The following is a 27,556-nucleotide window of genomic DNA, read 5'->3' as shown; positions in this document are numbered from 1 at the left end:
GAGTCAGATGGGGAAAGGAGAGAAAGTCCGAGGGCACGTGGTGGATGGATGGAAAATGGGAATGAAGGGTCCTGTAGCTGGAGTTGGGCTGAAACGCTAATGTTGTTTGTAGCCTTGTGGCTAAAATGAACTGCCTACGGTTTTGAGATTTAGGGTATTTGATTTGAACTATTGGTTTTGTTAACACGGTCAGCGCACATTAATAAACATTGCTGTGGAGTTCCCGGGACACCTTCTGTGAAGATTTTATGTACATAGACATTATTATCTTACACTGTGTTGTCAGACATTAATTTAAACACAATGAAACCAAGAACAATGAAAGTCAACAATAGTTTCGTGAAAACGCCATAATTCCAGATCCAAAAAAAACATATTTTCTCTTCCTCTCCAGGACAGCTGACTTGGTCACGATGATGACGACCAGTTCAAGAGGTCCAGAAAGCCCCTAACGGCTGGTACCAGGAAGCTCTTCTCTCTGGGGGATGTGCTGGGCTGCCTGAGGTCCCCCTTCAGTGACCTGGAGTTATCATGTCCTCTCTAGACTTCAGCACAGGCGTGCTGTGTGGACACACTGTAGCTGCATGGAAGAACATAATGTGTGGTCTCAACGTCACAAAGATGAAGCAAAGGAGCTCAGTGGATAATGGACTAACACCCACTGTGAATCCCATGGAATAACACCTCCGTCATGTGCAGGGTACATCCCCAGCCAATTGGCTGGGGATTACTAAAATGTATCTTACGTTGGAGTTTGATTCAGGATGTACATACGTAACATCAACACTTGAAGAACTGAGAAAAAACTTCTTTAAACTTCACTAAAGTGTGGAATGAAATTCAGTGGATCAAAGCCAGCCAGTTACTTTATGTAAGCCGCCAGCTTTGAATATCCGGCTGGGACAGTATGACAAAGTAAAAGCCTGATCTGTGGAAACCCACAGGCAAGTTCTTTACCACTTACCAAGTTGGAATGATTGGAAAATACATGATGGATATGGAAAAATGTGTCGGTATTTGTGTGGTTTGATGCAAAAAAGGGAAAGTCAAAATGAAAGTGAATATAAAGGGTAACCTTAACCCTTCCAACATATGAAGCCTGGATTCTGTTAAATTATATTTTTGAGTGTTCATTGCCAATGTTTTTATTTATTCCTAGCACCAACCCTGCTGTTCCACCTCAGGTAAACACCCGTAGCTCTGTCGGTTTACCGTAGTTTGTACTGCAAGTGCTGTTTGCACCGTTAGCTATGAGCCTTTGGCTCAGGCGTCGGCATGTTGAGAATCGTTGAGACGCAATCTAAATGCTCCCAATCTCGTGTTTTGCACCTTTAACTTTCCCGTTGTCTTAAGAGTCAAAAATGACTGCATTAGGGTGCATGAGTTGCACTGCAGAGATAACTGCCCGAATGATGGTTTTTCTCAGTATGACATTTTTGGACTTCCTGTTCTGACCCTAGCATTAGAAAAAAGTGAATCACTGTGCTTTATATTTTTATAAAATATGTACATCATCAGCTATGGGAGATTTCAAAGGCTCAAAAAAGAGGAAAATCTAAGAAATTAAGTAAAATACAACACACATTGTCGACCGTATTATAATTTGCAGACAAACACGAATGTAGCTAAATGTATTTTAATAGAGAGGCTGGAGGGGCACTAGCCTCTCCAGCCAGCTGTCCCAAAGGAAACTATTTCAATGGGACTGCTCCTGTCAGCGATGATAAGCTCTGCCTATGCTCGCACCCCCGAGCTGTGATTGGACAGTTAATTGTTTTTCATTTTGGCTCCAATGATGCGTTTCAATCTCAAAATAGACCTCAGGGAAGGTAATGATGGTGCTTTGCATTTACTATCGGCAGGTTGAAGCTGACATGTAATACACCTCTTCAGTTTGCTTTCTGTGTTGTGATTTGATTTTAATGTGGCATTGAAAAACCAACTCATTCAGTTATTAAAGAAAAAAAGCCAACAATTTTTTTAACAGAAGTTTTTCATTTAATTATGACAGTAATTTTACTTTGTAACTCAACTTTCATTTTAAATACAAAGATCACCTGTAGGTCTCTTTTTACATTTCGAAAATCTTTTACAGATGAAATGAAATTATATCGCATAATAAAATATATAAAATGTTGTATGTATTATATTAAATATAAAATAATACCATATATGAAAATGTAATTGATATATTAAACATAGTAAAGAATGAAATAATAAGGCAGGTAAAAGTAAGGGAAACAAAACAACACGCAGAGCACAGCAAATGTGAGAAATACATGCGTGAAGCCCCTCCCTCATGTGTTCAGCCATGGTGCTCATGCTTCCTAAAATAATGTTTCCAAAATAATTATAGTAATAATAATATGTCACAATAATTACAATATACAAAAAAAAAACAAGTTCAGGTTGATTTTTTAAAAACTTTTGTGCAAGTTAGGGTACAGAATATGAAGACATCAGGAAGGTTTGTTAAGGAAGGTTAAAGCGGGTGATGATGGTCCTTGAAAAGGCAGCGTCAATTGTTGGTGAACTTCAGTCTCAGTCGAACAAGTTTCATGTCCATCCACCGCCCCGACCCCCACACCTTCACTCCCCATCTCACTACACTGAGGACACACCCTCCTTGGATTATTACTGAGCAGACCTCTGTGACTGTTAACATTTCATGTTAGAAAGTCAATGAAATGATTACAAACACACAGAGCAACCCAAAACATGACACTGCCACGAAATGAGTGTTATGGGGGTAAAATACTATCAAATCAGACTTTGAATAATGTCATGGTGAAATGAAAGTATCTGTCATATATCATATAGCAAAAGATAACTACTTAGTACAATTATGGTTTCAAATATGTTTCACAATTATTATTATTACTATTATTATTATTAATAGTAGTAGTATTACTAATAGTACTAGGAGGAGGAGTAGAGTATGTAATTTATTTAATAATTACTTATTGATTTATGAACAATATGAGCCAGAACAAGGAAATCAAATCATAGGAAACACATTGTTCAAGGAATCTTACATTTATTTTATTAATTATTCACAATAATTGCATACATACGGTTAGCACATGTTTCTAAAATGTTCAGTGATTAGGCTCTTGCTGTTGGTAAAGAAATGCATTAAAGTGAGAATCATGACCTATAAAAAAAGATTAGATTTAGTTTTTGTAAGATTTTAATGTTGAAAGTACAGAAAGGTGTATAACAACACAATAGTGGTGATAGAAGTACGAGCAGAACTTGACTAAGACATAGTTAGTCAAGTTCTGCTCAATAGTTAGTCGAGCAGAACTTGACTAACTATGTCTTAGTCAAGTTCTGCTCGACTAACTATTGAGCAGAACTTGACTAACTATGCCTTAGTTAGTCAAGGCATAGTTAGTCTATATGCCGGTTATTGTCTGAACCAGCTCAGTGTTACACTGACAGCTAACTGTGCACCTCAAAGTGCACACTCTGTTAACTGTGCACCTTGAGATGCACAGTTAACAGAGTGTCAGTTGAATCTGACATGAAGAGAACTTCAGCAGCAGATGGGTCTGACATGGAAAGAGGTGACAGCAGGTGGAAGATCTCAGCAGAAACAGTTGTTAAATATGTTATGTAATGTAAAGGGTGCCACCTGCCCTTTAGGACCCCAACTAATCATTCATTCCCATTCATACACCGCAGGTGCAGTCTTGCCCAAGGACATATCAACATGGACTAGCGGAGCCGGGGATCGAACCGCCGATCTCGTGATTAAAGGATGACCCTGCTCTTCCACTGAGGCACAGCCGCCTGTAGTTATACTGTAGCGTTGCAATTAAAAGCCCCCAGTGTGAGCATTTTTGTAGTTATGGTGATGGTCTTAATGAGTTTTCCAAAGAGCTCTATCCAAAGGGACAATATTTGGATGTAAAGAGAAGAGTGGTAGGTACATTTAAAACAGTGTGGTGGCCATGTACTCATTGTTAGTGAGTTCTTCTTGGTTGTGGTTACAGTGATATTGTACTGTATACCCTGTTTGATTAAAAGAGCCACTCCACCCCCATGGCCTGCTGGTTGTTCTCTTAACATATTAAACCCGGTTTCTTAATTGAGGCCACTGTGTCCTGTTTTTTAAACAAAATTAGTGTTTCCTTATTTATTTGATGTGTAAAAAGGTGGTAGCCATAAAGGGAAAGTTAACAGGATTAACACCTGTTAACAATCCAACAGCCCGCCAGCAGGCCCAGCCAAACAACCATCGTTGAGAGGCTGTAGCTCGCTCAGTTCTACAGCTAGAAGATACTGGTTTTAAAGAGAAATAGTAAATTTAAGGAATCGGTTGGTACCAACCATGTCATTCTAGCTACTCCTCCGGGAAGGGAGCTAAATAACGCTGAAGTTTGGTGAGGGAAAAACTGTCATTGCGATTTCCGAGGGGGTCCCTTGATCTCCAACCTCAAGATGTGTGAATGAAAATAAGCTTATTTAAGTCTCCCTTTTACAGACAGCACACGTTATGCTAATCCCCTGCAGTTTGGGGGGGAAAAACATGCTACTTTTTGCATACAGTATAAATGTGATATCTTTGCCTTTTTCTAAAATAATGTATTTGAATGTTTCTACATACTGGGGTAAACCGTCTTGAAATTGGACTGGAAAGCAGACACTATTTTGATCCCAATTGTATTAATGCGTGATGATAGTGACGATCCCGCTAGTCCATGTCGATGTGTCCTTGGGCAAGACACTAAACCCCAAATTGCTCCCGCGGGCTGTGTGTGAATGAAACTTTACATCCACAAACTAGACTACCGGTAATCAATTGATCAATATATTTTTATTTTTGATTCATGACTAGAGGAATTTGACACACACTGCTGAGTTCATATCAAATTAATCTTCAGGTTCCAAGCTTTCAGGCTATTTTATGTCCAGAGGCTTCTTGGTGCTATGGTGGTGAGGCCATGTTTGGAGATGGAGGGGTGAGTGCAGCCGCAGTTAGCACATTTGTCTTCCGTCAGTGATGCATTGTTTGTGATGAGACGTGACAGAGTTCTTGCATTACATTAATGTGTGGCCGTTAACATTGTTGAGTTTATGGGATTTATCAATTGCGTATTGAGAGAAGTTTATAATACATTTTATTTATATAGCGCTTTAAAAAACTAAAAAGTACTCAAGCACTGGTCAATAATGAAACGATAAAAGCAATTACAATATAAACAAAGGTGACATAAGGGTAAGGAACACCACAAACTAGCTTCACAGGTTAAAAGCAGATTTGAGTAGGTGAGTTTTAAGTGCAGTTTTGAAAGTAGTGGTGTAAAATGAATTAAAGGCTGCTCATCCTTTCCTTGTTGGTGGTCATTCGCCACCTTTTTGTTTGGTATTCAGCTCCTGTTCACTTGCAGACAAGTCGGTTTGTTGTTTGTAGCAGGCGTCCGATTACCGAGGAAATAGAAACTCCAGTCTGGGTGTTAAACGGCTTCCCTGCCATCACATGCATCAAGTCTTGCAATATGCTAATTCCACAACTCCTGAGGGACTTTACTTTCTCCTGCAGTACTTTTGTCATGACTGCTGCACCATCATTTTGGATGTCTAATATATTTTACAGAAAGACTTATTTACATGAAAGAAATCAAAGACTATTTCCAAAACCATTATTGCATTAAGATAACTTTATAAAAACAAATTCAAAATTAACAAAGCGTTTGCAAAAAAAGTACCACTGAAGGTAACAGCAAAAAGTGTTTTGACATTACAATGTGATTAAGATGCCAACTGAACAGACCCTAATCAAGCATCTTAAGACTCATTCATAATGCATTGAACTCCACCCTCGGTGGGTGATGTGTTGGCTAGCTACCTGATTTCCTTGATCATTTAAAATTTCATGACTCAAATATAAAACATCAAAAAAAAAAAAAACTGAAGCATTAGTACAAACTCTATAAAAGTACCATACATTGCCAAAAATACACAAATGTTACCAGTGCAACTGCAAGCATCCGTGTATGTGTCCAGTGTCGCCCAGTAAGCTACAACACAGGCTGAAATATCTGTGAATCACCATTGAGACTGATGCGTGGCTCCACGTCTCAATGAACAGAACGTTTACAAAAGGCAAAGTTAGTCTTTAGCATAGAACTAAACAGGGTTTTAAAAGACAGGCAGACAGAACGCATGTATACAAAAACAAACAAACTCATTCTTTGGCTTCTGAGCAGTGGCTGGTAACTGCTGACAGGACTGAATGGACAACAAACCTCAATCCCCACACAGAAAACAACATCTGTGGGCCTACCGATGTCTGGCTGCACTATAATTTCCCTGGGACGCAGTCATTCACCAGTCCATGCTTACATCAATCTAACATTCACACAGCCATATTACTTTCCCTTTGGTACATTACATCATGTCGTCATCATCATCATCATCTCCTCCTCCGTACATGTCGGCCAGTTTCTTGAAGCGGGATCCCCACTCATTGAGGCAGTTGTAGTCCTGGTCTCCGCTGCAAGACGAGTTCAGAGAGGAAAGGCTTCCTGCATCAGAGCCGCCTCCTTCATAGTCGAACACCAGCAAGGAGTCGTAAGGGGGTGCGGTCGGGTCGTTGTCGGCTGCCTTCAGGTTCTAAGAGAGTCGCAGAGGACATATGTTCTCATTAAACTGAACTCCATTATTTTATATACAGTGGAATCAGAAGTCAGGAAAGATGGAGCGGATGATGCAACAAGTATCAAACAACATCATGCCATGACAAATAAACTCATCAACTGGGACACCAAAGGGAGCCTCATCGGTTTGAAGTCAAGCCTTTGACAGCTCGTGTTAACTAATAATCTATATGATAAGAGAATGAAAATGCTCCTTGAAATTGCAATGGTGCGTGTGGCAACATGGGATCATTTGTGATTTCAAACAAATATGTGCTTTAAAAACACTCATTCAAAAGCAGCGATAAATAAACTATTTTAACCATTTTGATTTGAATTTGTTTGTATGAGCTCTTGTTTGTTTGACTCACATCGTCGATGAAGTTGCCGATTTCCTCTGGGTTGGCGGGCCGAGGCCGGTACTGAGGAGCCGGCATGAAGTTTGGCACCACGTCATTTCTGAACACCTCGGGCCGGTTGTCAAGACCACGGTGGAGAACACCCAGATCATAGTCCTGATTGTAAACGCGCAGGGGTTTACACAAAGATACTGCATATTTCATTTCAACAAACACATCTGTTGGTGCATTCATTGAATAAAAGTAAACTGTTGATATTTCTATATGCAACTCACTGTATTCTATGTCTCCTGCTGTTAGATGATAGATTAGCAATGGTGCTTTTGCTAAAAACAACCATCTGATACCATGTCTTCCCACTAACGTTAATAAGTGCTGGCCAGCGGCGCTGCTCAACTAGAGTAACGGCATGAGATTTTCATGGTACGAGTATAACCTCCGAAAATAACCATTTCACAGCAACAATATTAATGATAATGTGATACCATAGACCAGGGATTCCCAAAGTGGGGTGCGCGCACCCCTGGGGGTGCGCGAGCTGCCTCTAGGGGGTGCGCGAGAGGAAAAATGTAATGGCGGTGCAGTCCTGTCTCCTAAAAATTACGTTCCCCCAAAACTAAAATGCATTCTCAATTACGTTTTACCACGAACGTATTTTCTCCCTGATTACGTTTGTGTTTGACGTACAAATACGTTTCTCATCAACATATCTTTGCTGTACTCCAGTCTTTATTATTTTTCTGTGATCTGCCTCGCCTCTACCCCGCCACCCACGAGTTATTGACCCGCGGCCTGTTCCGAGGGCTGACAGACCTGACGATCGGGTGCCTCACGGCGGGGGCGGCTGGAGACCTCGCGTCCCGGCGCCAACGAGTGAGCGCCGCCACTCGGAACCATAAAACCAAGTCCCGGATTTCACCCGGGGGACATTCTGGAGGTATTGTGACCGGGTGATGTGCCTCGTTGCTGGGGAGGTATGAGCCGAGAGTGGCGGGGTGTTATGGAGGTATATATTACAACTCGGTGTTGTTCCCGTGCGTGGATGAGCACATTTCTGCCGGAGACAGGCGGCGTGTTGTGGTAGTATTGTGACCGCGTAATAGGGAGAAGGAGAGGCGGTGGTGGAGAGGGAAAAATGTTAAAGAGATGGTGGAATGTATGAGTGGAGAGAGAGAAGCGAAAAAGTTGGACGTGATCCCGGAGTCCAACAACACTGTCGCGCGCATCGATGCTTTGTCCGAAGACATCCTGGCTACATTGGTCGGTCGCGTGAAGAAGAGTGAGTTTTACTCTCTGCAAGTAGACGAGCCTACAGATGTGGCCAATCGTCCGTTACCTTCGTAACGTTGCGTCCGTTACCTTTTCGAAGGCACGGTGCAGGAAGAGTTTTTGTGTTTTTTATCTTGTAAACAAACGCCACGCGCGAGCAAACTGTTCTCTCATTCGTCCGATTTTTATGCGGCTCTGTTGCTTTTTTTTTTTTAAGGTGTGTGTGTGAGGGGGGGGGGGGGGTTGGGGGTGCGTGAACCTGGTCGGGATGTAGAAGGGGGTGCGTGGCCTAAAAAGTTTGGGAACCGCTGCCATAGACTATCATTATTATTACTCTTAAAATATTGAGAACTGACTTATAATAAACAGAATTATAAACCTGATAAAACGTAACTGTTCTGTAACTGAAGCAAGTTAGTTTACATGTTAGCAGCACTGAAGAATGTTAAATGTACTAAATAAACCGCAGTAAGCTCTTAGAATAGCCTATGATGATTAAAAATGGTCACATAATGCAGGTGTGTGACACTGCAGCCAGGCTGCTTCTGTCTGTACCTTTAACTCTCAAGATCATTTTCTTCAACATTGTAGCTAATACTGACTGACATGTCCCTCCAGCTTTTCCAGTCAGAACCACCTTCATTATTTTGATATGATGTGGTATGACTTGCCCCTGATTGAGCCTCGTCATAAATCAATCAGTCCAAATCCCCCGTCCTAATTTACCTGATCGTCCTCCCCGCCGCCCTCTTCATCATAGTAGTAGACGTTGTCTCTGATGTCGTCGTCTTGCAGTAGAGGTACCTTCTGCTCTCCTCTCCTCCGTCTCGCGAAAATCAGCAGCAGCAACACGAGCACTAACCATACAGAGCACAAAGCTTAATACAACACACCCATGATTCACCACAAGTCCAACCATTTCATGCAGAGCAAAGAAAGCTTAGGTGAAGTGCTGAGAGTTGGGCCACCCAATGCTCCCTGCACAGTGAAACATTCTGGAGAACACATCACAATGCAAATAGACCATCAAATACAGACATACCATGTGTTAATTATTCCAGCATCCCGACTGGGGTTTTTTAACTAAATATCAGACTTACTGAGCAGCAACAGGATGCCTCCAAGTATTCCCAGGATTACAGGCAGTTCAGTGCCACCTGCCACACGCCCTTTGCAGGTCACTTCTTCCCCGGTGCAGTCACAAACTGTGGCCTGGACGGTGCTCTCCTGCGCCTCGCCGTGGTTGTCTGAAACCCTGAGGACCACAGTGTACTCTCCACTTTCTAGCTCAGTGGCTAAATTTAGGATGATGCCGGTTCCTGAAACAGAGGAAAATTGACTTTATAGCCACGGACCAGTTGAGTTTCTCATTTTGTCTTATATTATTTGGAAAAGTGTTGCATGAGGGGCTCCTTTCAATGAGTTCTCTTCAGACACCGATTATGTGCCCCAATAAACCATCCAAATCTCAGCAAACACTTTCTAAACTTACACCTCAACTGAAGCATCTGACTGAGTACACTGCCATGGAAGAACTACCGGTTATATGAACTTTGATCTTTTTGGCGACGGCTAATCTGAGGACAATTTTCAGCTCCTAAACAGTTACAATATTTTCTTGATTTAATTAGTTGTTTTTTCTGCAGACAGGACTGACCTACGAGTTTCTCCTGGTAATGGCTATTTGATTGGCTGGTTACAAGTTTGTGGCTTACCATGTGTAAAAAACCTTGTATTTATTGTGTATTAATAGCGTACATACTTGAGTCGTTCATCCTAGCAGTCCAGTTAGTCTTCGACATGCCCTGTAATGAGACGCTGTATGGAGCAGCAAAGCCCGGTCCATCTTTATCCGTCACAGACAGCAGCTGAGGAGCCGATTCCTTGTGACACACCTGAGGAAACACAATGAGAGAACGACTGTCTTTATTTGCTCATGTTACTGCAAAACTTTTTGTGAGATCGTGACAATGTTTATTAGTTTTCATTAAGAAGTACAAATGACAAGGACAAACAAGGTTCCCTCTCCTCCCACCTCACTTCCCCAAACCTTTCATAAGGTAGCAGCAGATCAGACATGTATTTTGACCAGTGGTGTATAAAGTACCCAAAAGCCATACTTGAGTAAAAGTAAAGATACCTTACTGGAAAATGACGAGTAAAAGTAAAAGTCACCTATTAGAATACTACTTGAGTAAAAGTCTTAAAGTATCTGATATTTATTGTTCTTAAGTATCAAAAGTAATTTTCTGATATTAAATGTACATCATAACCTGAACATTAAATGAACATCATAACCTGTTCATTCAAAGTAAAAGTACAAGTGCATGCTGTTAATAAAAAAGCAAAGGGTCAGAATTTTGAGAATGATGAAGTTTATTCTTTTAAGTGCTGTGGCACCATGACCAAGGACATGGAGCTGTGTTGAACATAATTGGGTTGGCTGTGATCCATCCAGGAGCAACAATGTTCAACATAATATATTGTACATACGTGTACATACTTTTGCATCTACTATGAACTTATCATCATAACTCTCCGAAAAGCAATATGACACTATGAAGGAGTTGTAACAGTGCGTTTATAAGTCTGCTCATTAGACTAGAGGATGTAGAGGCAAATGCATAATATTATGTTCAGCAAAACATATCCACTTGATGCATCAGGTCAGTGTTTAGAGAAAGGACACCTGCCTTGTAAACTCCTATGGGCCTGATTTGAACACAATAGACAAAGGTTTGTCTCAAGCTGAATCTGCAATTGGGCGACTGCTACCATCATAACTCCATCTGATCATCCACAACATGACTCAAATATCAAAACATGATCGATACTAAAGCAGCACCAAAAGTAACCCAGTCATTACTTGAAACTGAAAAATGTCCGGTTCATCTTCAAAAGACAATTCTATTAGAATGTAAAGAAGTTACATTGTATTACAATGATTCTATTGAAGTCACTTAAAAGAGTGATTATAGCTGATTTAACTTACAGACATGAGATTGATCTTCTCATGTCACTCTCTTTATACAATGATATAAATTCATCCCCGTTTTATTGATATCTTACGAAATGTTCTCCTCATTTTTCGTGCGTTTTTCCTGAAAAAGTCCAGCAACATGAGTCTGTTTCCGCTTGTTACATGCATACTGTCTTTTCAAAATAAACTTCCATCTTCACAGGAAACAACTAAGGTTTAGGCGATGAAACTACTGAGTTGGGTTTAGGAAAAGATCGTGGTTTGTGTTAAAATATCTACGGAAGCGGCGTTTCTTAAGTACGGAAGTCACGTCACAAATAAATCAACATTGGCTTCTCGTTTCACACACGGCACAAACTGCGGCCTCCTGGAGGAAACACCAGTGTTTGTTTGACCCGTCCACCTCTCCTCATCCCACCCGTCCTGTGTGGAATGCTACTCATGTAGTCGCCCGCTAGCTATAGCATGTAGCATCATGGGCATCACTAGGAATCAAAACACTTTGAGAGCACTTGTTTGCAATTGTGCATTCACGTGATTAACCAATGATTTAACTTGCTGCTAGGACCACTGATTCACCAAACCTGCTTGCGTGCAGTCTGTGTTCCACCACAGTCCCCGACGCTGCTCTCATCATTCATTTTGTTTCTAAAGATAGATTTGATTTTGTAGCGAGTAATGAAGGTTTCAGGGGAAATGTATCGGAGTCAAAGTATCAGTTTTCTTTGCAAAATGTAGTGAAGTAGAAGTAAACAGAAATATAAATAGTAAAGTAAAGATATCCAAAAATACGACTTAAGTACAGTAACGAAGTATTTCTACTTCGTGACTATACACCACTGATTTTGGCCCTAAACCATCAGCAGGATTTTAAAGTCAATTCTTTGTTGGACAGGAAGCCAGTGCAAAGACCTCAGAACTGGAGTGATATGATCCACCCTCCTGGTCTTAGTGAGGACTCGAGCTGCAGCGTTCTGACTGACTTGTTACAGAGACCTGTAAACACACCGTTACAGTAGTCTAGTCCACTGAAGAGAAATGCGTGGACAAGTTTTTCCAAATCCTGTTGAGACATAAATCCTCTAATCCTTGATATATTCGTCAGGGGATAGTAGGCTGATTTATACATGATGCCATGATGATAATCTATTTTTGGTCAATATGCTTTCTTGCAAGATACACTAAGCGTATGTTCCTTTTTCTTCAGTTTTATGTTTGAAGGGTTGCGGTTCAAAATGTAAATCTTAGGTAGCAGAGGGACCTCGATAGGGATGATTGTGTTCATCTTTTACTTTTTCATAAAAATATTTTTTCCGATATTCCAAATACAATGATACAAGGTCCCTTCACATTCATTACATACATCGCCAAAATGGTGTAATTGTACTGGTGTTATTTCTATATGCACAAGTGAATTATTTTGCAATATTTTCGGACGAGTATTTAGAGATCATTTCTGTGCATCTTCACAAACCAATAGGATGTTCCAATCCTACAATGTTGTTTCCTTATTCAAGTCCTTCCTCCATGCTTCTAATATTCCCTCTGAGGACACTTGGGAACCAGGAATTAAGTAATCATAGAAAGAAGAAATCAAGCCTTTGCAAATATTTAAAAAACATTTTCTTGGTAGGATGAATTTTTCCTTCATCAATTGAAACAGAAGCTGTTTGTGTACATCACCAATTTTCCTCAGTCCCCTCTCTGTGCATATATAGCCCCCATCTGCTCTTCAAACCCAGCACTGCCTAAATCACACCCATCACAGATTCCAAGTTCTGTACCCAAAACATGCGAATTCAAATCTCATCTGCATTAAAAATTGTTTTGGGAAAGGAGACGCACCTTGATTGAACGTTCCTCAATGGTGGGTGCATTGTCATTGACATCTTCTAGCTGGATTATTAGTGTACCAGTTCCTGTGGCTGGGACATCATCTGGTGAGGTGGCAGACACACATCAGGAGAACAACTCAATTCTAGGGAAGCTAAAACGTCAGTGAGATAACGTACATATTTAGTTTGGCCCCTAAAGCAGTGCAGAAAACTAGATGACCGTGTACAAGTCTTGCCTCCTACCTACCATTGTCATATGCACCAATGAGTACTGTGTATTTGTTGTCCTTGACGAAGAGAGCCTCTCTATCCATGTCCTTTCGTACTTTAATCAGGCCCATGTCTGACACATTCAGCCATCCGGCAGGGTCTCGAATTATTCTATACCTGGATATAAACAAGAAAAACGGACAGTTAATGCTATGCAAGCGAGCGGATAACAACTAACATGCTTCATGACTGGGCATTCACAGATCCGATCACCATAAAAAGATTCAGTTGATATTTGCCATATACAGTTCTTTGAGTTTTGCATGGACATATTGTCAACTTAAGCCTGAAACATTTTACTTTTTATTTGGCTAAATGCTCATTAAGCCAAACTTACAATAAATTGAAAAACTGGAACATTTAAGGTTTTTAGTGGTTGCAATTATTGACAGCAGGACTGACATATTGAACCATGATTATTGCTTTATCATCAACGAAACTCAATCTCTATCAATTTCCAAATCAAAGTGATGCAATGAATATCAACAGCTACTGATTGGAAATGGTGGAACGAGAGGTCGTTTTCAGCATTTTAAAGAAACACAATAAAATCATAGCTTAATTCTAATATGTTGGAGCAAACCAAATTACACAAAAACTTTGGAAGACAATAGTTAACATGTCGTAAATGCTGGTTGCACTTTAATAGTATACGGTGAAATTAAAGATTAATTGAATAGTCTTTGTTGCCCTCAGAGGTTGGAGAATTGACACCTAAAGCTTGTTTTTTCTTATTTTAGTTCTCTGACATAACCTTGCGTTTAAATACTTGTTGAAAATAAAGATCAGAGTATGAGCTTACTTGACTGTCTGTTTGCGTGCAGTGTCTGGGTCAGAAGCAGTGTACTGCACCACATCACTGCCCAGTGCAAGGTCCTCCCGTTTTGACACATGTTTTTCTATTGGATCAAAGATTGGAGCTTCATTGACGTCCAGCACACTCACCACCACTGTGGCAGTGGCAGTGGGCAATGGAGTAGCAAAAGGAACCTCATTCTCCACTGCAACCAACAGAGTGTGCGTGGTGCTCCTCTCAAAGTCAAGACCCTGATTGGATGGAAGGAAAAGCAGAGCAGCACAATTCAGACAAATGTCTCACAACTCTTACTGCTGTACAACTTACACTCAAATTCCCTCAATACATAACCAGTGGCGGCTGGTCAATAGAGGGCCATGGGGCCTGGCCCCACCATGAGCCACACGAAAAAAAAAGAAAACAATAATAATAATTATAATAATCATAAATTATACAAATTGTCAATATTTGTGTTTTTGAACAATGGAATGTACCCAGTAATATGTGTAAAATATGATATCTGCGCAAAATATATGCTTTTCCTGCTCGTCCTCTCCGCCTGTGTGCTCGTCTGCTCGTGCTCTCCGTCTGTGCGTGGACACGTCTGAGAACGCGCAGCTTGGGGGGCCCAAAAGAGGCGGGTCTATGAAGCAGTTTAGCCAATTGCTGATTAAAGATATAAATGAGTGACATACAATTTAGCCAATCAGCGCCCTCAAATAGATTCAGAGTGGGGCCAGAACGACCAGGCCCCCCTCGCTGCACTAATTGAGATGTTAAATTCACAGTGAAAACTCATCATAGCTTAATTTAACATCAGTATTCATAATTACACTTCATGTTTACTTCTCCTGATCTTTACCTCCTATAACAAGGTCCATAGGGGCATCTCAATAAATGAACATGTTATATTATATTATATAAGTGTTATTTACTGATTGTTTTCGTGTTGGAATACATGTTAAATATTTAACTGCCAAGTAATAATGCGTGTTTGATACTTACATTTTTTTTGCATTAAATCATACTGGGATGTTTGCTGAAATTGATAGGATGGCCCTACCTAGAACATTTTCCACCTGCCGCCACTGTACATAACAGTGATTGTTATCTAATAAACTCACAAAAGGTTGCTGAAATACTATCTATGGAACAAACATTTAATGACAGATATCTCATAACTTTAATATTGTGACTGTGAGAATTCTTTGTATATTTCCTACCTTGGCAGTAGAAATGATTCCTTCAAGTTTGTTAATTCCTGTTTTCACAGTGAAATGTCCTCCAGGATCACCATCGATAATCGTGAACTTAGCGTTCCAGGCTGGGGAAAGTGGCTCGTCACCATCTGTGATCAACATCCTAACGACATGAGCGTCCACTGCATTTTCTTTAACAGATGCCGCATACTGGGAAAATTTAACAAGGGAGTTAAAAGAGAAAAACAGTGAAGATCAGAAAAAAGGATGCTGCTTGTAAACAAGTATTTTTTTAACCATGGCCTTGATTTCATAATCCGCATCACCATGCAGTTTAGTTCATGACTCTACAGCTATGGGATTCTGTTTACTATAGTTCACTTACCATGAACGAGCCAGCTCATACATGGTCAACTTTAAACTAGAGTACTAAAAACAACAAAATGAAGCATGGCAAAAACCCCAAAGCTTGACAGATCTGCGGTGCCTAGTTATGGTTGCTGAGCTAGGATTGTAGACCTGCTCATCTGGAGAGGTGTTTAGTGAACGTAGCTCTCTAGTCAGAATCATGTACTTACGGAAGGCTGAGTGAAGGCCGGAGCATTGTCGTTGCTATCGGTGACAGTAAGGATTACTTTTGCTTCCCTTGTCAACCCTTCTCCTATCAGGTCTGCTGCTTGAACCACTAGAGTGTACTTTGGATATTTCTGTTCGAAGAGAAACACAAATGAGTTTAACTCACCAACTTGAAGGCATAAACATTTTTGACGTAATTTTACAGACTCCGTTGGAGAAAAATCCATTAAGAAAAATAGCTAAGAAGCTAATGAGTCCCATTAGCCCTGGGTGGTGTGATGTTACATGATGACAAATGTTACTTTGAACAACAAAATGAAATGTACAGTGTATAAAAGCAACAGACTACTTTCTACTCCATCAGGGGGCATTCGTAAGGTTCAGCGTCATCAAAATTGCATTTCCTGTTGCTCTAGGCAATTCCCATAATATTCTCTTTGGAAATGCAAAACGGAGGAAAGTCGCAAGGTGGTATGAACGTTACCGCGACAACAAATTTGGAGTTACTTGAAATGACTGCGTCATGAATGAATAGGAAAACGTCAGTTCTACAAGCTACCTCAGGCTGGTTGGCAAGATGTACAGTTTCTTCTGCATGGGGATTATTGTTTTCTATGTCTGCTAACAAATATCCTGAATCTGTAGTTTTGTGTCAATGAATCTATATCTGCCACATATCTATAGATTTCCAGATATGCATCATTTGATCTTTCCAACCCCACTTGTCAAGATCAGCCAATAGCAGATGGCTATATAAACTTTCACACAGTTTCTGTGATCAGCTGTGTGAGATCTCAGTCAGTGGTTTCATACCAACATCTACTAATAAACTACTTCCTATGTAAACAAACTACTTCCTCAGTCGGCCCGCACGAAAGACAGACAGGTTTTTAGAAGGCTCACCTCTCTGTCAAGCCCGCCGGCATTGACTCGGATGGCTCCAGTGACTGGGTTGATGACAAACAGAGATGCGGTGGGCAAATCTGGATCCTGGCTCAAAATACGGTAGCGAATATCTGAGGCGTCAGTATCTGGCTGGTCAAGATCTTCGGCCACAACCTTAATTACCTCATAACCTGGAGAGAGGGAAGTCAGAGGTGAAAATTAAGTATGTGATATTCTTGGTAGGGCTGGGGCTTAGAATTTTGTCTTCCAACGATGATGAAATCAAGGTAATTGAGATAAAACTATTATTGTGCCGCTTTTCAGCCCTCCGCGGCCAGACCAGAGGCTGCGGACTCGATGGAACCTCTCCCTGCAGGAAAGGACTCATGCTCCCAGGGCAACGTCTAGGACGAAGTCGGCAACCCACTAAACCAGTCTTCAAAAATGGACCCTTTCTCGATAACCATGCTTTGTGGCTTTGTCATCACCATTTATATCTATACACCCAATGTGTTCATAAATAAATTGTTTAGCACAACATTCTTCATAGATCCAGCCTCTTGGCTCTCAAAGTGCACCACATTATTGCATTTAACTTGAAGACGTACACAATTTTATTTCTAGATGCATCCATAGTCAATGAGTAATCGTTGATTTTTCCCATAAACGAGCAGCGCACTTCATCAAAAACGTGATTTACAGAATGAAGCTGGTACGATCATTTTTTCCAACAATGCACTTGTGATGGTTGTGGTCAGTCAGTGACGTCAATTAGTCTAATGCAGGGATTCCCAAAGTGGGGGTGCGCGAGCTGCCTCTAGGGGGTGCGCGAGAGGAAAAGTGTAATGGCGGTCTGATGGTGTAATAATATTAAATATTAAAAAAAAATGTAATTTTAATTTAAAAACTGTCAGGTGGGACATCTGAAGCTATCAGTCGTAAAAGAGGAGAGGGACAGAGAGAGAGAGAGGAATCTGAGGCGAGGGGAACGGAGAGGTGCGTTATTGGGGAGAGACCGGGAGAAGAAATCGAGCCAGAGTCAGAGGAAGATGAGACGGAGGAGACCGAAAAGGAGGAAGGGATAGCACAGACAAATCGGGAGCACATCGGCCCATCGCGGAGTCAAGGTGAAAAAAGAGGAAACGAGAGTGAGCATCAGACTGGGAAAAAAAGAGGAAATATGATGAAAAGTATGTGTGTCTGGGCTTCACTTGGATTGGCAACGCAGATTCCCCAAAGCCACAGTGCGTGGTGTGCAGTGAGGTTCTGGCTAACAGTCTGAAGCTCTTATTTACGTCGCCACCTGAACACCAAGCATGCCAGTGCAAGTCAAAAGCCCCTTACATTCTTTATATCCAAATTGGAGGAGTTACAAAACAGCCAAAAACAACTGCAGTCTCATTCATGTGTTGGTCTATAAATGACGCACTACGGGCTTCATATCTGGTTACAGAATAGCGAGAAAGGGGCTACCGCACACAATCGCCGAAGACGTGAGCTTGCCAGCTGCCAGAGAGATGGTGGAATGTATGATTGGGGAGAAAGAAGCAAAAAAGTTGTGCATGATCCCGGTGTCCAACAACACTGTGTCGCGCCGCATCGATGCTTTGTCCGAAGACATCCTGGCTACATTAGTCGCTCATTAATTGTAAATTAAATGTGATAATCTGCCTCTGAGCCTGTGCGTGTGTGCATCCGTATTGCTCTTTAAAAGTGACGCCTTGTGTCACTGAAAGTTATTGAAACTTTGTTGCAGTGTTTCAGGGCGTTTTCACACCTTCAGTTCGTTTGCTTTGTTGCAGTTGCTCCTTTGTTCGGTTTGTGTTCACACTGCAACATTTAACAGCGGACTAAATCTTGTAAACAAATGCCACGCGCGAGCAAACTGTTCTCTCATTGGTCCGATTCTTATGCGGCTATGAAGGCTTAAAAGGCTCTGTTGCTTCTTTTTTTTTCTTCTTTTTATTAAGGGGGGGGTGCGCGAACCCGGTCGGGATGTAGAAGGGGGTGCGCGGCCTAAAAAGTTTGGGAACCGCTGGTCTAATGAATAGTCTTGTCATAACCCATATAGTTAACTAAAATGACCCTTCAATATAAAAAGTAGTATACAATTTATAGCAAGGTTAACTACCATGATGAATTGCATGCACATAAAACAAAAAGGTAGATTTAGACAACTGGCAGTTGGGAATAATGACCAAGGTGACAAAGGTTATTTTTGATTTAGCCATCAGTGTAAGCTTAATTAGGATGATCACTTTTTTGAGAATACGAGTTTGCAAACTGTCTTACGTTTTTAATTAGGTTACAGGTCGCATCAGAAAAAGTCCCTTTCAGTAATGGCACATCCACTGTGTAGTATTCCCCAAATGTGTTGGAGCAGGACCTTGATTTAACTCTATCAAAGCTTTAGGTCAAACAGTAGCAGTTCAAATATGCTCTTTTATCTTGTGATAACGAAAAACACCGTGTAACATTAACAGACATCTTCAGGGCTAAAGGAGATCCACTGCCTGTACCTTTTGGCGAGGACTCAGCAACTTCTCCCAGGAAGGTGTCTTGAGTAAAAGTTGGTTTGTTGTCATTCTGGTCAATTACTTTCACAATAATGTCCATAGGCTCCTCGGCAGTTCCTGCACCTTCTGCCACAGCATGTGCTTTAAACTGCAGAAGACAAACGCATTGGAACTATAAAACTGTATACTCAATAATAATCCATGTAGATCCTTTATTCCATATAGCTAGCATTCACACTGGTGACACAACATGCCACTGGTTTCACTTTAAATCTCTGATCTACAGGTGTACCAAGATAGGCAGTGAAGAAGACCGTTAGCAATTAAACATCATGTTACCAATGTAAGATTGAATAATTATTGTTTTTGGAGGAAAGGTTGATTAAACGCCCTGAATAAACATCTGTGATTGTGCCGATATGCACAAATTAGTTTGAAGGAATATGAAGCTCGGCCATGTAATACTGAGCTAGCTGCTCCAAGGTGATTTTTTTGTTCCAGTTATAGTTATGGGGCAACTCGGATAGCAAAAAAGCCCAGCGCTGTGGGTCACAGCGGGCTGGTGGAGCGCCGGGTCTAAACTGTAACGCCATCAACAGGATGAGAGCCCTGGTGCTGGGCTTTGCTCTGGCTGAATGTAAACTGCTAATGAAAGCTCCATCCGTCTCCCAGAGCAGGTGCACGCTGTACGCTGTACCCCAGTAGCATGAGATGAGGTTGCGAATCGTTTTCTTGTTTCTTCCACTTAGACTTTAAAATCAATAAACAAACTATAAAAAAGGCACAAGGATCATGGATGTATGATTGAAAAGCCTTCAGGGCAGCTCTACATCTTTGTCATCTCATGTTGGACTGAGGACAGACTACAGTGACTATCTTCTTATTCTAGGAACAAGTGGTATTACATGACAGGACGGGTCGGGGCTAGCATGCTCATTTTAGTAGATACAGCATCTCTGATCAACAGACGTCTTTGACTTAATCACTGTAACCTCTTCACATTCGACTGGTACATTTTTGGAGTCTTTTAAACTAAAATCCTGGACAAATTACACATGTAATTCAGAAAGGAGTACAAAGTGTGTCAATATGATTGCCTGCCTGATCATGAAAAGAGAGTATAAAACTAACATCAGAGAGGGTGCTTACCATGTACACGCCTATTAACTCCCTGTCCAGCGGTTGTGTGAGATACAGATTACCAGTGTTTTTGGTCATGGTGAAAAGGTCAACAGGATCCTCACTGGCTCCTGGACCAGTGATGCTGTAGAAGATCTTCTGTAGTTTATCCTCATTAGAACGGATCTGGAAAAAACACACCAGGCCGGAGTTATACCACTCTCACCGTTATATTAGCTACAATATTGTGTACTGCAGAGGTCTGCATTCACCTTTCTGAGGTACAGAAACCGGTTACAATACTCTACATGGCTAACAGCCGATTCATTATTTCAGCCATAGTGCAACTCAGAACATCTATGCATTATCTTTATAATTTCACCCGATAACAGGATGATTACACTTTAAAAATATAAAACAAGGTTATTAACTTATTATCACCAGTTAATGAAAAATTGAAACTATGGCTATATTTAGGGAGGAGTGGGGAGAGATGCACACATGAAAATGGAACGCTATATTTGAATGTACTGTAAATAGAAAACCAAAAATGTAATAAAAAGCCGAGCTCAATGACTGCAGCGGGAACCTTGGCCGAAACAGAGAAACAAATAATCAAAATACAGTTCAGTATCAAATTCTCAGGAACAAGGGGCTTATGTTCCTCTTACTTGAGCTACTAGTAGGGGGTAGGGTCCTCTGTCATTCTCAGAAACTTTTAATTCAGGAATAACCCAGTCTCTCTTCCTCCTTATCAGCCCTTCACCAGTCTTGGGAAAATTCAGAATGGGCACCTGGAAGAAAATGCACATTTGTAGCCAGTTAGTGTGACAGACACAAGACATTGGACTCTTATCGCTGCAGCGCACGTTAGTGCATAGTTGTAACCCTGCTGTTTTTCACAGTTGTCGTTACAGTTAGTCAGTGCTACATACCTGGTTGAACTCTGAATATATAAATTAATAAATATTCAAAATTTGACTATTCAGATAGATAGATAGATAGATATTTGATTGTGAAAAAAAAGCGACAATAATTCAACAACTGTAATGATGACAGAGCGAATGACACCGTTTCCCAACAGCAAGCGCTATATTCCACCGTTTGTACTTTTTAAAACAGAAAACATTTTATTTTGTGATCATAAATGAAAATGACATACAATTTAGCCTCCAGCAACCAGACACGTTTATTTAGATTTTTATTAATGAAATGAGACGGTGTCTTATAGATAACTCCATATTGCAACTTCAGGAATCAGCCGTTCCGCGTCCATTGCGACGATTTCTTAGCGAGCAACAGAGATAAATGAAAACCGGGCGTCTGACAAAAGTTTAGAGCTGCGCAGTGCTGACAGTTGAGACACGGCGTCATGACCATAATGCGCTAAAATTGATGTACAAATAGTTTGAACACATATTTGGCTAATTTTGACAGTACTCCTAATAAGTTACATTAAGTTAGTATAGAAAAAAAATTGAATTCCAAACTTACATCCCACAGCATTGCTATGAAAAAGACTTCTGCTAACAGAATTGAACCGGTGAGCTTTGGCAATTCATACACAGCCACAAAGGGGCAGCGTTCTATAGAAAAACTGATCTTCGCATGCAGAGCCTTTCTCCTGTCAAACCTGTCTCTAACTATGTCAATTCTTCCAGACCCTTGATAAACACCAATTTGATGCATGTGGCACATGCAAAACATATTTTACATCAAATATATTATTCGAATGAGCGTAATTTAGAAACGTACATTTGCAAGTTTCCTTCATGCCCTTTCAAAAGTGTCTCTAATCCTACAGTACCTCTGTCTTATTAGCAGAGTCCACTTCAGTGTGGTGGTGCTGATGGTTGTGGTGTTTGAGTTCTCCATGGTGATGCTGGACATTATGGTGGTGGTTCCCATGGTCATGCCCATGGTGCACTACTCGGACAAGAACACTCATTTTGTGACCTTTTGAGTCCCAGGAGTGGATGAAGAATTCCCGGTGTCCATGAATATCAACTGGTCTTTTTACCTGGAGGGGGAAAAAAACATCCATTAGCAAAGGTCAACCTGCTGTTAACAGATTTGGATTCAAGAAAGCTCTCAACATGACGTCAAACTTCTAAAAATCCAAAGTGTTGAAGGTAGTTTGACATGAAAGACCAACAACAAGTGTTGTTGCCAGTCAACTAAATCTGTGCTCCATTCAGGTGGGTCCAAGTTACACATGTAGGAGTCACTCAACAGAGATACTGCCGCCTTGAAACTTACATTGGTTCTGTCATCATACTTCATCTAAGTTGAGTCAAAATGGTATTTTGTTATCGTTTCTGAGATAAACCACCTGAAGTGTTGCTGAGAATTCATATTTTCACACAATAGTTACTCAAATCCCCTAATCATGTTAAGGCACAAAGGGATGTGCAAGGATTTTGGAGAGGTGAGCATTAGAATTTTACAATAGTCTGTTGAACTCTACTGACCTTCAATATGCCATCTGTCTGTACTTTGAAATGGCTGTTATCGGTGCTGAAAAGAAATGTTGCGCGGCCTGTGCAGTCAGAGAAGCCCACTGGAATTTGAAAGAAGAAATAGTTATCAATTACAAATGCAGAACATACAGAGAAAACAGAAATAATTGGCAAGTCTTCATATGATGTGTTCTGGCTAATAAAAAAAAGTAGCCTTTCTAATAAATAACACTGCTACTATTATTATTAGTGGTAATATTTTTTTACTATTATTCTATCATATCCACTTCGGCAGTTTTTTAAAATTTTAGTAGTAATCCTTTTTCTATTATTATTGGGCCTAACATTACTGCTTCTACTGCTATTACTACTCATTGTATGGTATGGTCATATGGATCGATTGTTCATTCTGTACACATGACATCTATTGCACTTCTGACCATCCTGATAGAGGGATCCCTCCTCAGTGGCTGTCCCTGATGTTTCTTCCTTCCCCCCCCCTCAATGGTGATAAGATTGATGCTTCCTTTACCTCAAACAATCTTTGACACGGTACAGACAGCTGCTTGTAGAGTGCACATCAACCTGACAGTCAAGTGTTGTTTTGGCCTGCCATCAACTTACTCACAGAATTTTTTGCATTAATGTGCAACAGCTGGTATGACCTGCAGCTGGTAACATTACAGCCAGAGCTTATAACCTTTATCAATCACCAAATCATTTCTCACATTTCCACACTCCAATTCATCACTCTCATATGCAGTGAATTATTTGTACTGTATTCTCAGCTGTGGTGAAGGAGCGCAGCAGTGCAACACTAGCAGGCTGAGATGGACAAAACACAGCAGAGTCCAGTGAAGAAGAGTTTGCTTCTGATCAATATCGATCCATTAAAATATGTACATATTATCCCGATAAAGATCCTTAGGATTAGCTCAGAACATCTTGTTACAAAAGATTAAGACTACTGTAACCCAAGTTGTGCAATATGTTGTGACAAACTCATGACTGAGGTGAAGTCTCCAAATAAAAATAAAAAGCATGAAAAAGCTTTAGCTGCATACGTCTATACTACGGTTGTCCTTAGTGATATGTTTAATTTTGTTTTCAAGAGTGGCATCTTTCATTTAATAAAGATTATTCAAGTTTGGTGAAATTGAATACCTCCTATGCCTATTGTATATGGGGTCAGATCAGTATTCATATTAATAAATGCACACAATCGTACTCACAAATGTTTTTTGTGATTTATAAATAAATGACTCGACAAAAATATTTTTCATAGCACACATGATAAAAGCGAAATCATTCATTTTAGGTTGGTACCCACAGGCTAGATCACAGGGAGCTACCACTTGTGTTATACCGGGTATATGCATTATAACATTTCAACCAAAAGAGTTGGATCATTGTCGATCCGTACGGATTTGGCACACATGTGAACCGTGGATTAATAACTCAGTTTAACGTTTATCATTACGGAGTGAAATAAAGTTTTACTGATGAACGTTGGAGCCAATAGCCATTACAATATGCGATCAGGACACCATACTTGTCCAGGAGGATATTACCATGCATCAGCCACTAAACAGACTGAATGTAAAACTGCCATAACACAGCACCAAACAGTTTATTATGACCAAGCAACCACAAGACAACCCAGTTTAATGATTTGGTAATGCCATGAGTTGACACATTGTACGTCTGCAGCGTCATTAGGGACTCTTCCCTCCTCAAGCAAACCAGAAGACTGGTTCATCTTGTTTTAGACAAGAAAAAGACAAAGGCCAAACCAAAGAGGGTGATCAGCCATTCTACTGAGATAATTGGGAAAAAAGTAAACGGTGGAACACTTCCGTGACCTGACAAACATGTCAGGTCTGTAGTGAAAAGAACTGCAGCCGTATAGTGCTTCTTTTCTAAGACTATTTGATAAAGCAAGGCCTGTAAAACAGGCTCGGGGAGATTGTTTTTCCCTGCAGGTAAGAGCAGTACAGGAGGTGCGGAGTGAGTGCAAGCTGAAACCTGAGGTTGTTTGTGGGTGAGAACAATGTGAGCAGCTAATCTGTAGATGGCCAAATGAGGAGCACCGTAGCAAAGCTAAGGAGTTTAGTCGATCACTTTAACTTTGGTCTCGATGTTAAGCTAAAATGTTCTTTCCTGAAGGTACAAGCTGAAAATAATCCATAATAATGAACATCGTAAATGAACAGCACACCGTTTCCTTCAGGTGCGCATTAGCCAATGAGAGAGAGCGGCTTCCTGGATTGTACCTACCTTTTCCCAGTGTCGTGCCCTGCCTCAGGTGCTTCCTGAACACCCGGATAATCAACACATCCGACTTGAATCCAGGCACACATGTTGATGCCTTAGTGGTCAATAAAGATGAGGCCTAAGAGAAGAAAACAGCATTTTTATTCATCATAATCCAGATGTATGGAAATGTGGAATCAGTAGGCTACAGGATAACTTTTTCAGTCGGATTTTGTTAAGGAAACTGTAAAATGGCATTCCGAGCCATCACTCAGCATTGGAGTCATCCCCAATTAAGGTGGATAAACTTGCCACCCAGGGAGTCATAGGGTCCAATCTGGGCTAACAAATAATTGCACTGTTGAATTGAACAATCTCAATAATTTTTGTTATTGATCTATTAGTTTGGTCTATGTAATGTTGAAAAAGGTGAAACATGCCCATCAGAAGCACTGAGAATTCAAGGTGATGTTTTTGAACAGTTTTTGTTTTGGCCAAAGCTCAAAAGGCAATATAAAATGATATAAAACAGAGATATAACAGCAAATTCACATAAGAAATAAGCTTGAACTAGCATATTTAATTAAGTAGCAATACAATTATTTATCAAAGCTGTTGCTCTAGGTCTATCAATAACTCTAAATCTGTTTTAAAAAAAGAGCTTGATTCAGTAAAAACTATAATTCGCATATTATAAGAAACTATTTCCCGAAATGTTCACAGTATCATAGTAAACGCAAATGCTGTGAACACCATCGAAACATGTTGGAATTCAACCTGCCGACAACGTCATCAACGGAACTAGGGCGAGGCCCGTGGAGACCTAGTGGCTACTCGAGGGGAGGAAGAATGAAACTCTGAACGAGATTAAACGCTTCCTTGGTTCAAAGGGGTGACATATTTGTTAAGACATTGTTTTTAAATTACTTAATATTTTATGCATCATTATTTACGCCATCTGCAATTCAGTCGAAGCAGCGCTTATTAATATACAAGTTCGCCATTATCACCCGCCCCAACAACCGAACTCCTTTAAGTTAAATACAATGCAGAGCCGCGGCAAGTGTTGACTAACACAAATAGAGAGTACTGAAATAAAAAAGCTGCTCGGTGCAGAACCGAAAGTTTCGTCAGAAATAGTTTTCTAAAAACACCCAGTAAGGTAACTAACGTCGCCACTTTATTTTCTCGTTCTCTAAATCTAACACGAGAGAATGACAGAAATGCGTGGAAGAGTTAACGTGAAGTAATAATGAAGGCAGGAAATCTCACCTGAAAAACGACGATTAAAATGCCCAAAACCGCGACCCGGCCGGTCCCCATCTGTCTGTAAACCCTCTTTCTATAGTCCTTGCAATGAAAGTAGAAAACCACTGAATTGCGAGGTGATTTTAAAATATATATCCCTTTGCGAATTTTCGTCGTGGATTCTTTGTCTTCTCTCGTGAAGGTAGATTCAGTTACTGACTGAGTTCAGCTGGACGAGTTGCTGCAGGTACTTTCAGCGTGTGACGTCAACCTACAGGTGCGCGGTTTCCGTGTTCCCGATATGGTCATACAGGCTGAACACACCTGTAGAGACAGATACCGGTAGTTTCTGTTACTTCCTGCTCATGAACCGGTAGCAGATAAACAACAGATAACACACCGACAGCAGTGTTATTGACCAGCAGCTGTATCAGAGCTAAGTGAATAGCATTCTTAAACTTTCTGTCTCATTTCCTCTTACTGACAACCCCGGCTTTCTCTCTCTCTCTCTCTCTCTCTCTCTCTCTCTCTCTCTCTCTCTCTCTCTCTCTCTCTCTCTCTCTCTCTCTCTCTCTCTCTCTCTCTCTCTCTCTCTCTCTCTCTCTCTCTCTCTTCAGCTCCCTCTTGCCTCTTCTTTCTCTCTTTCGCTCCCACTCTTTCTCTATACCTCTCTCCTCTCTCTCTTTCTCTCTCTCTTTATCTCCCCCTATCTCTCTCTGTATCCCCCTCTCTCTCTCTTTAGTCTGCATACAATTGACAACACTTTACATCCTAATATTGACAAAATATTTTCATATGGTGACATAAAATTTTAAACTACTTTACTAAATTACTAAAAACTAAATTTTAAACAACCCTGTGGGATTTAAGATTCCAACTAAGGTCGTTCATAGACTGCTGTCAGGGTATGAAACCAGCCTCGGAAAACCAGTAGAAGTTTCAGGTTCCCCATTTTCATAGAGCTTAACGAGATCCTAACCATACACTGCCATGCACCATGCATGTGATGTGTTTATTATTGCTGCTGTATTTACAGTACACCGTACAGCACACTCCCATGACACTATTCAGTGTGTTTGAGTATGCAACATGCAGCAAAATAATTTGCTAATAGACTGTACACAGAGTCTAAGAAACGTTTTAAGAGC

At 40.7% G+C, this 27,556-nt stretch overlaps 2 protein-coding genes across 2 annotated transcripts in view; one reads left to right on the top strand and one right to left on the bottom strand.

Moving 5' to 3' along the window:
• Positions 1-1,674, top strand: part of rasgrp3 (RAS guanyl releasing protein 3 (calcium and DAG-regulated)) — a 44,474-nt gene extending 42,800 nt beyond the window's left edge. The window contains exon 17 of the mRNA XM_079280023.1: positions 395-1,674. Within this exon, the coding sequence (XP_079136149.1) occupies positions 395-403 (9 nt within the window). The 3' untranslated portion in view covers positions 404-1,674. The remainder of the gene's footprint in view (positions 1-394) is intronic.
• A 3,974-nt stretch (positions 1,675-5,648) lies between these two features.
• LOC306785502 (B-cadherin-like) lies at positions 5,649-26,639 on the bottom strand. Its single transcript, XM_079279916.1, has 18 exons — positions 26,433-26,639; positions 25,185-25,299; positions 22,920-23,008; positions 22,256-22,468; positions 21,120-21,242; positions 20,479-20,634; positions 19,333-19,477; positions 16,832-17,004; positions 15,931-16,059; positions 15,377-15,562; positions 14,160-14,404; positions 13,335-13,474; positions 13,098-13,189; positions 10,035-10,167; positions 9,373-9,591; positions 8,999-9,129; positions 7,016-7,159; positions 5,649-6,621 (listed from the first exon to the last, which is right to left on the bottom strand). The coding sequence occupies exons 1-18, from the start codon at positions 26,481-26,483 to the stop codon at positions 6,397-6,399; spliced, it is 2,709 nt and encodes a 902-aa protein (XP_079136042.1). The 5' UTR covers positions 26,484-26,639; the 3' UTR covers positions 5,649-6,396.
• Positions 26,640-27,556: the final 917 nt, after the last annotated feature.

This window comes from Melanostigma gelatinosum (genome assembly GCF_949748355.1).
Source record: "Melanostigma gelatinosum genome assembly, chromosome: 12".
Classification (NCBI taxonomy): Eukaryota; Metazoa; Chordata; class Actinopteri; order Perciformes; family Zoarcidae; genus Melanostigma; species Melanostigma gelatinosum.
This window is presented reverse-complemented; position numbering and strand designations above follow the sequence as displayed.

Bases quoted from the DNA above. Each gene is read 5' to 3' on its own strand.
- LOC306785502 (XM_079279916.1), bottom strand. From the start codon at position 26,483: ATGGGGACCGGCCGGGTCGCGGTTTTGGGCATTTTAATCGTCGTTTTT. The intron at 15,563-15,930 runs GTAAGTACATGA...AAATTTTCCCAG, and splicing joins CGGCCTTCACTCAGCCTTCC to TATGCGGCATCTGTTAAAGA. The intron at 10,168-13,097 runs GTGCGTCTCCTT...GTGTTTCCTCAG, and splicing joins TTGAGGAACGTTCAATCAAG to GTGTGTCACAAGGAATCGGC.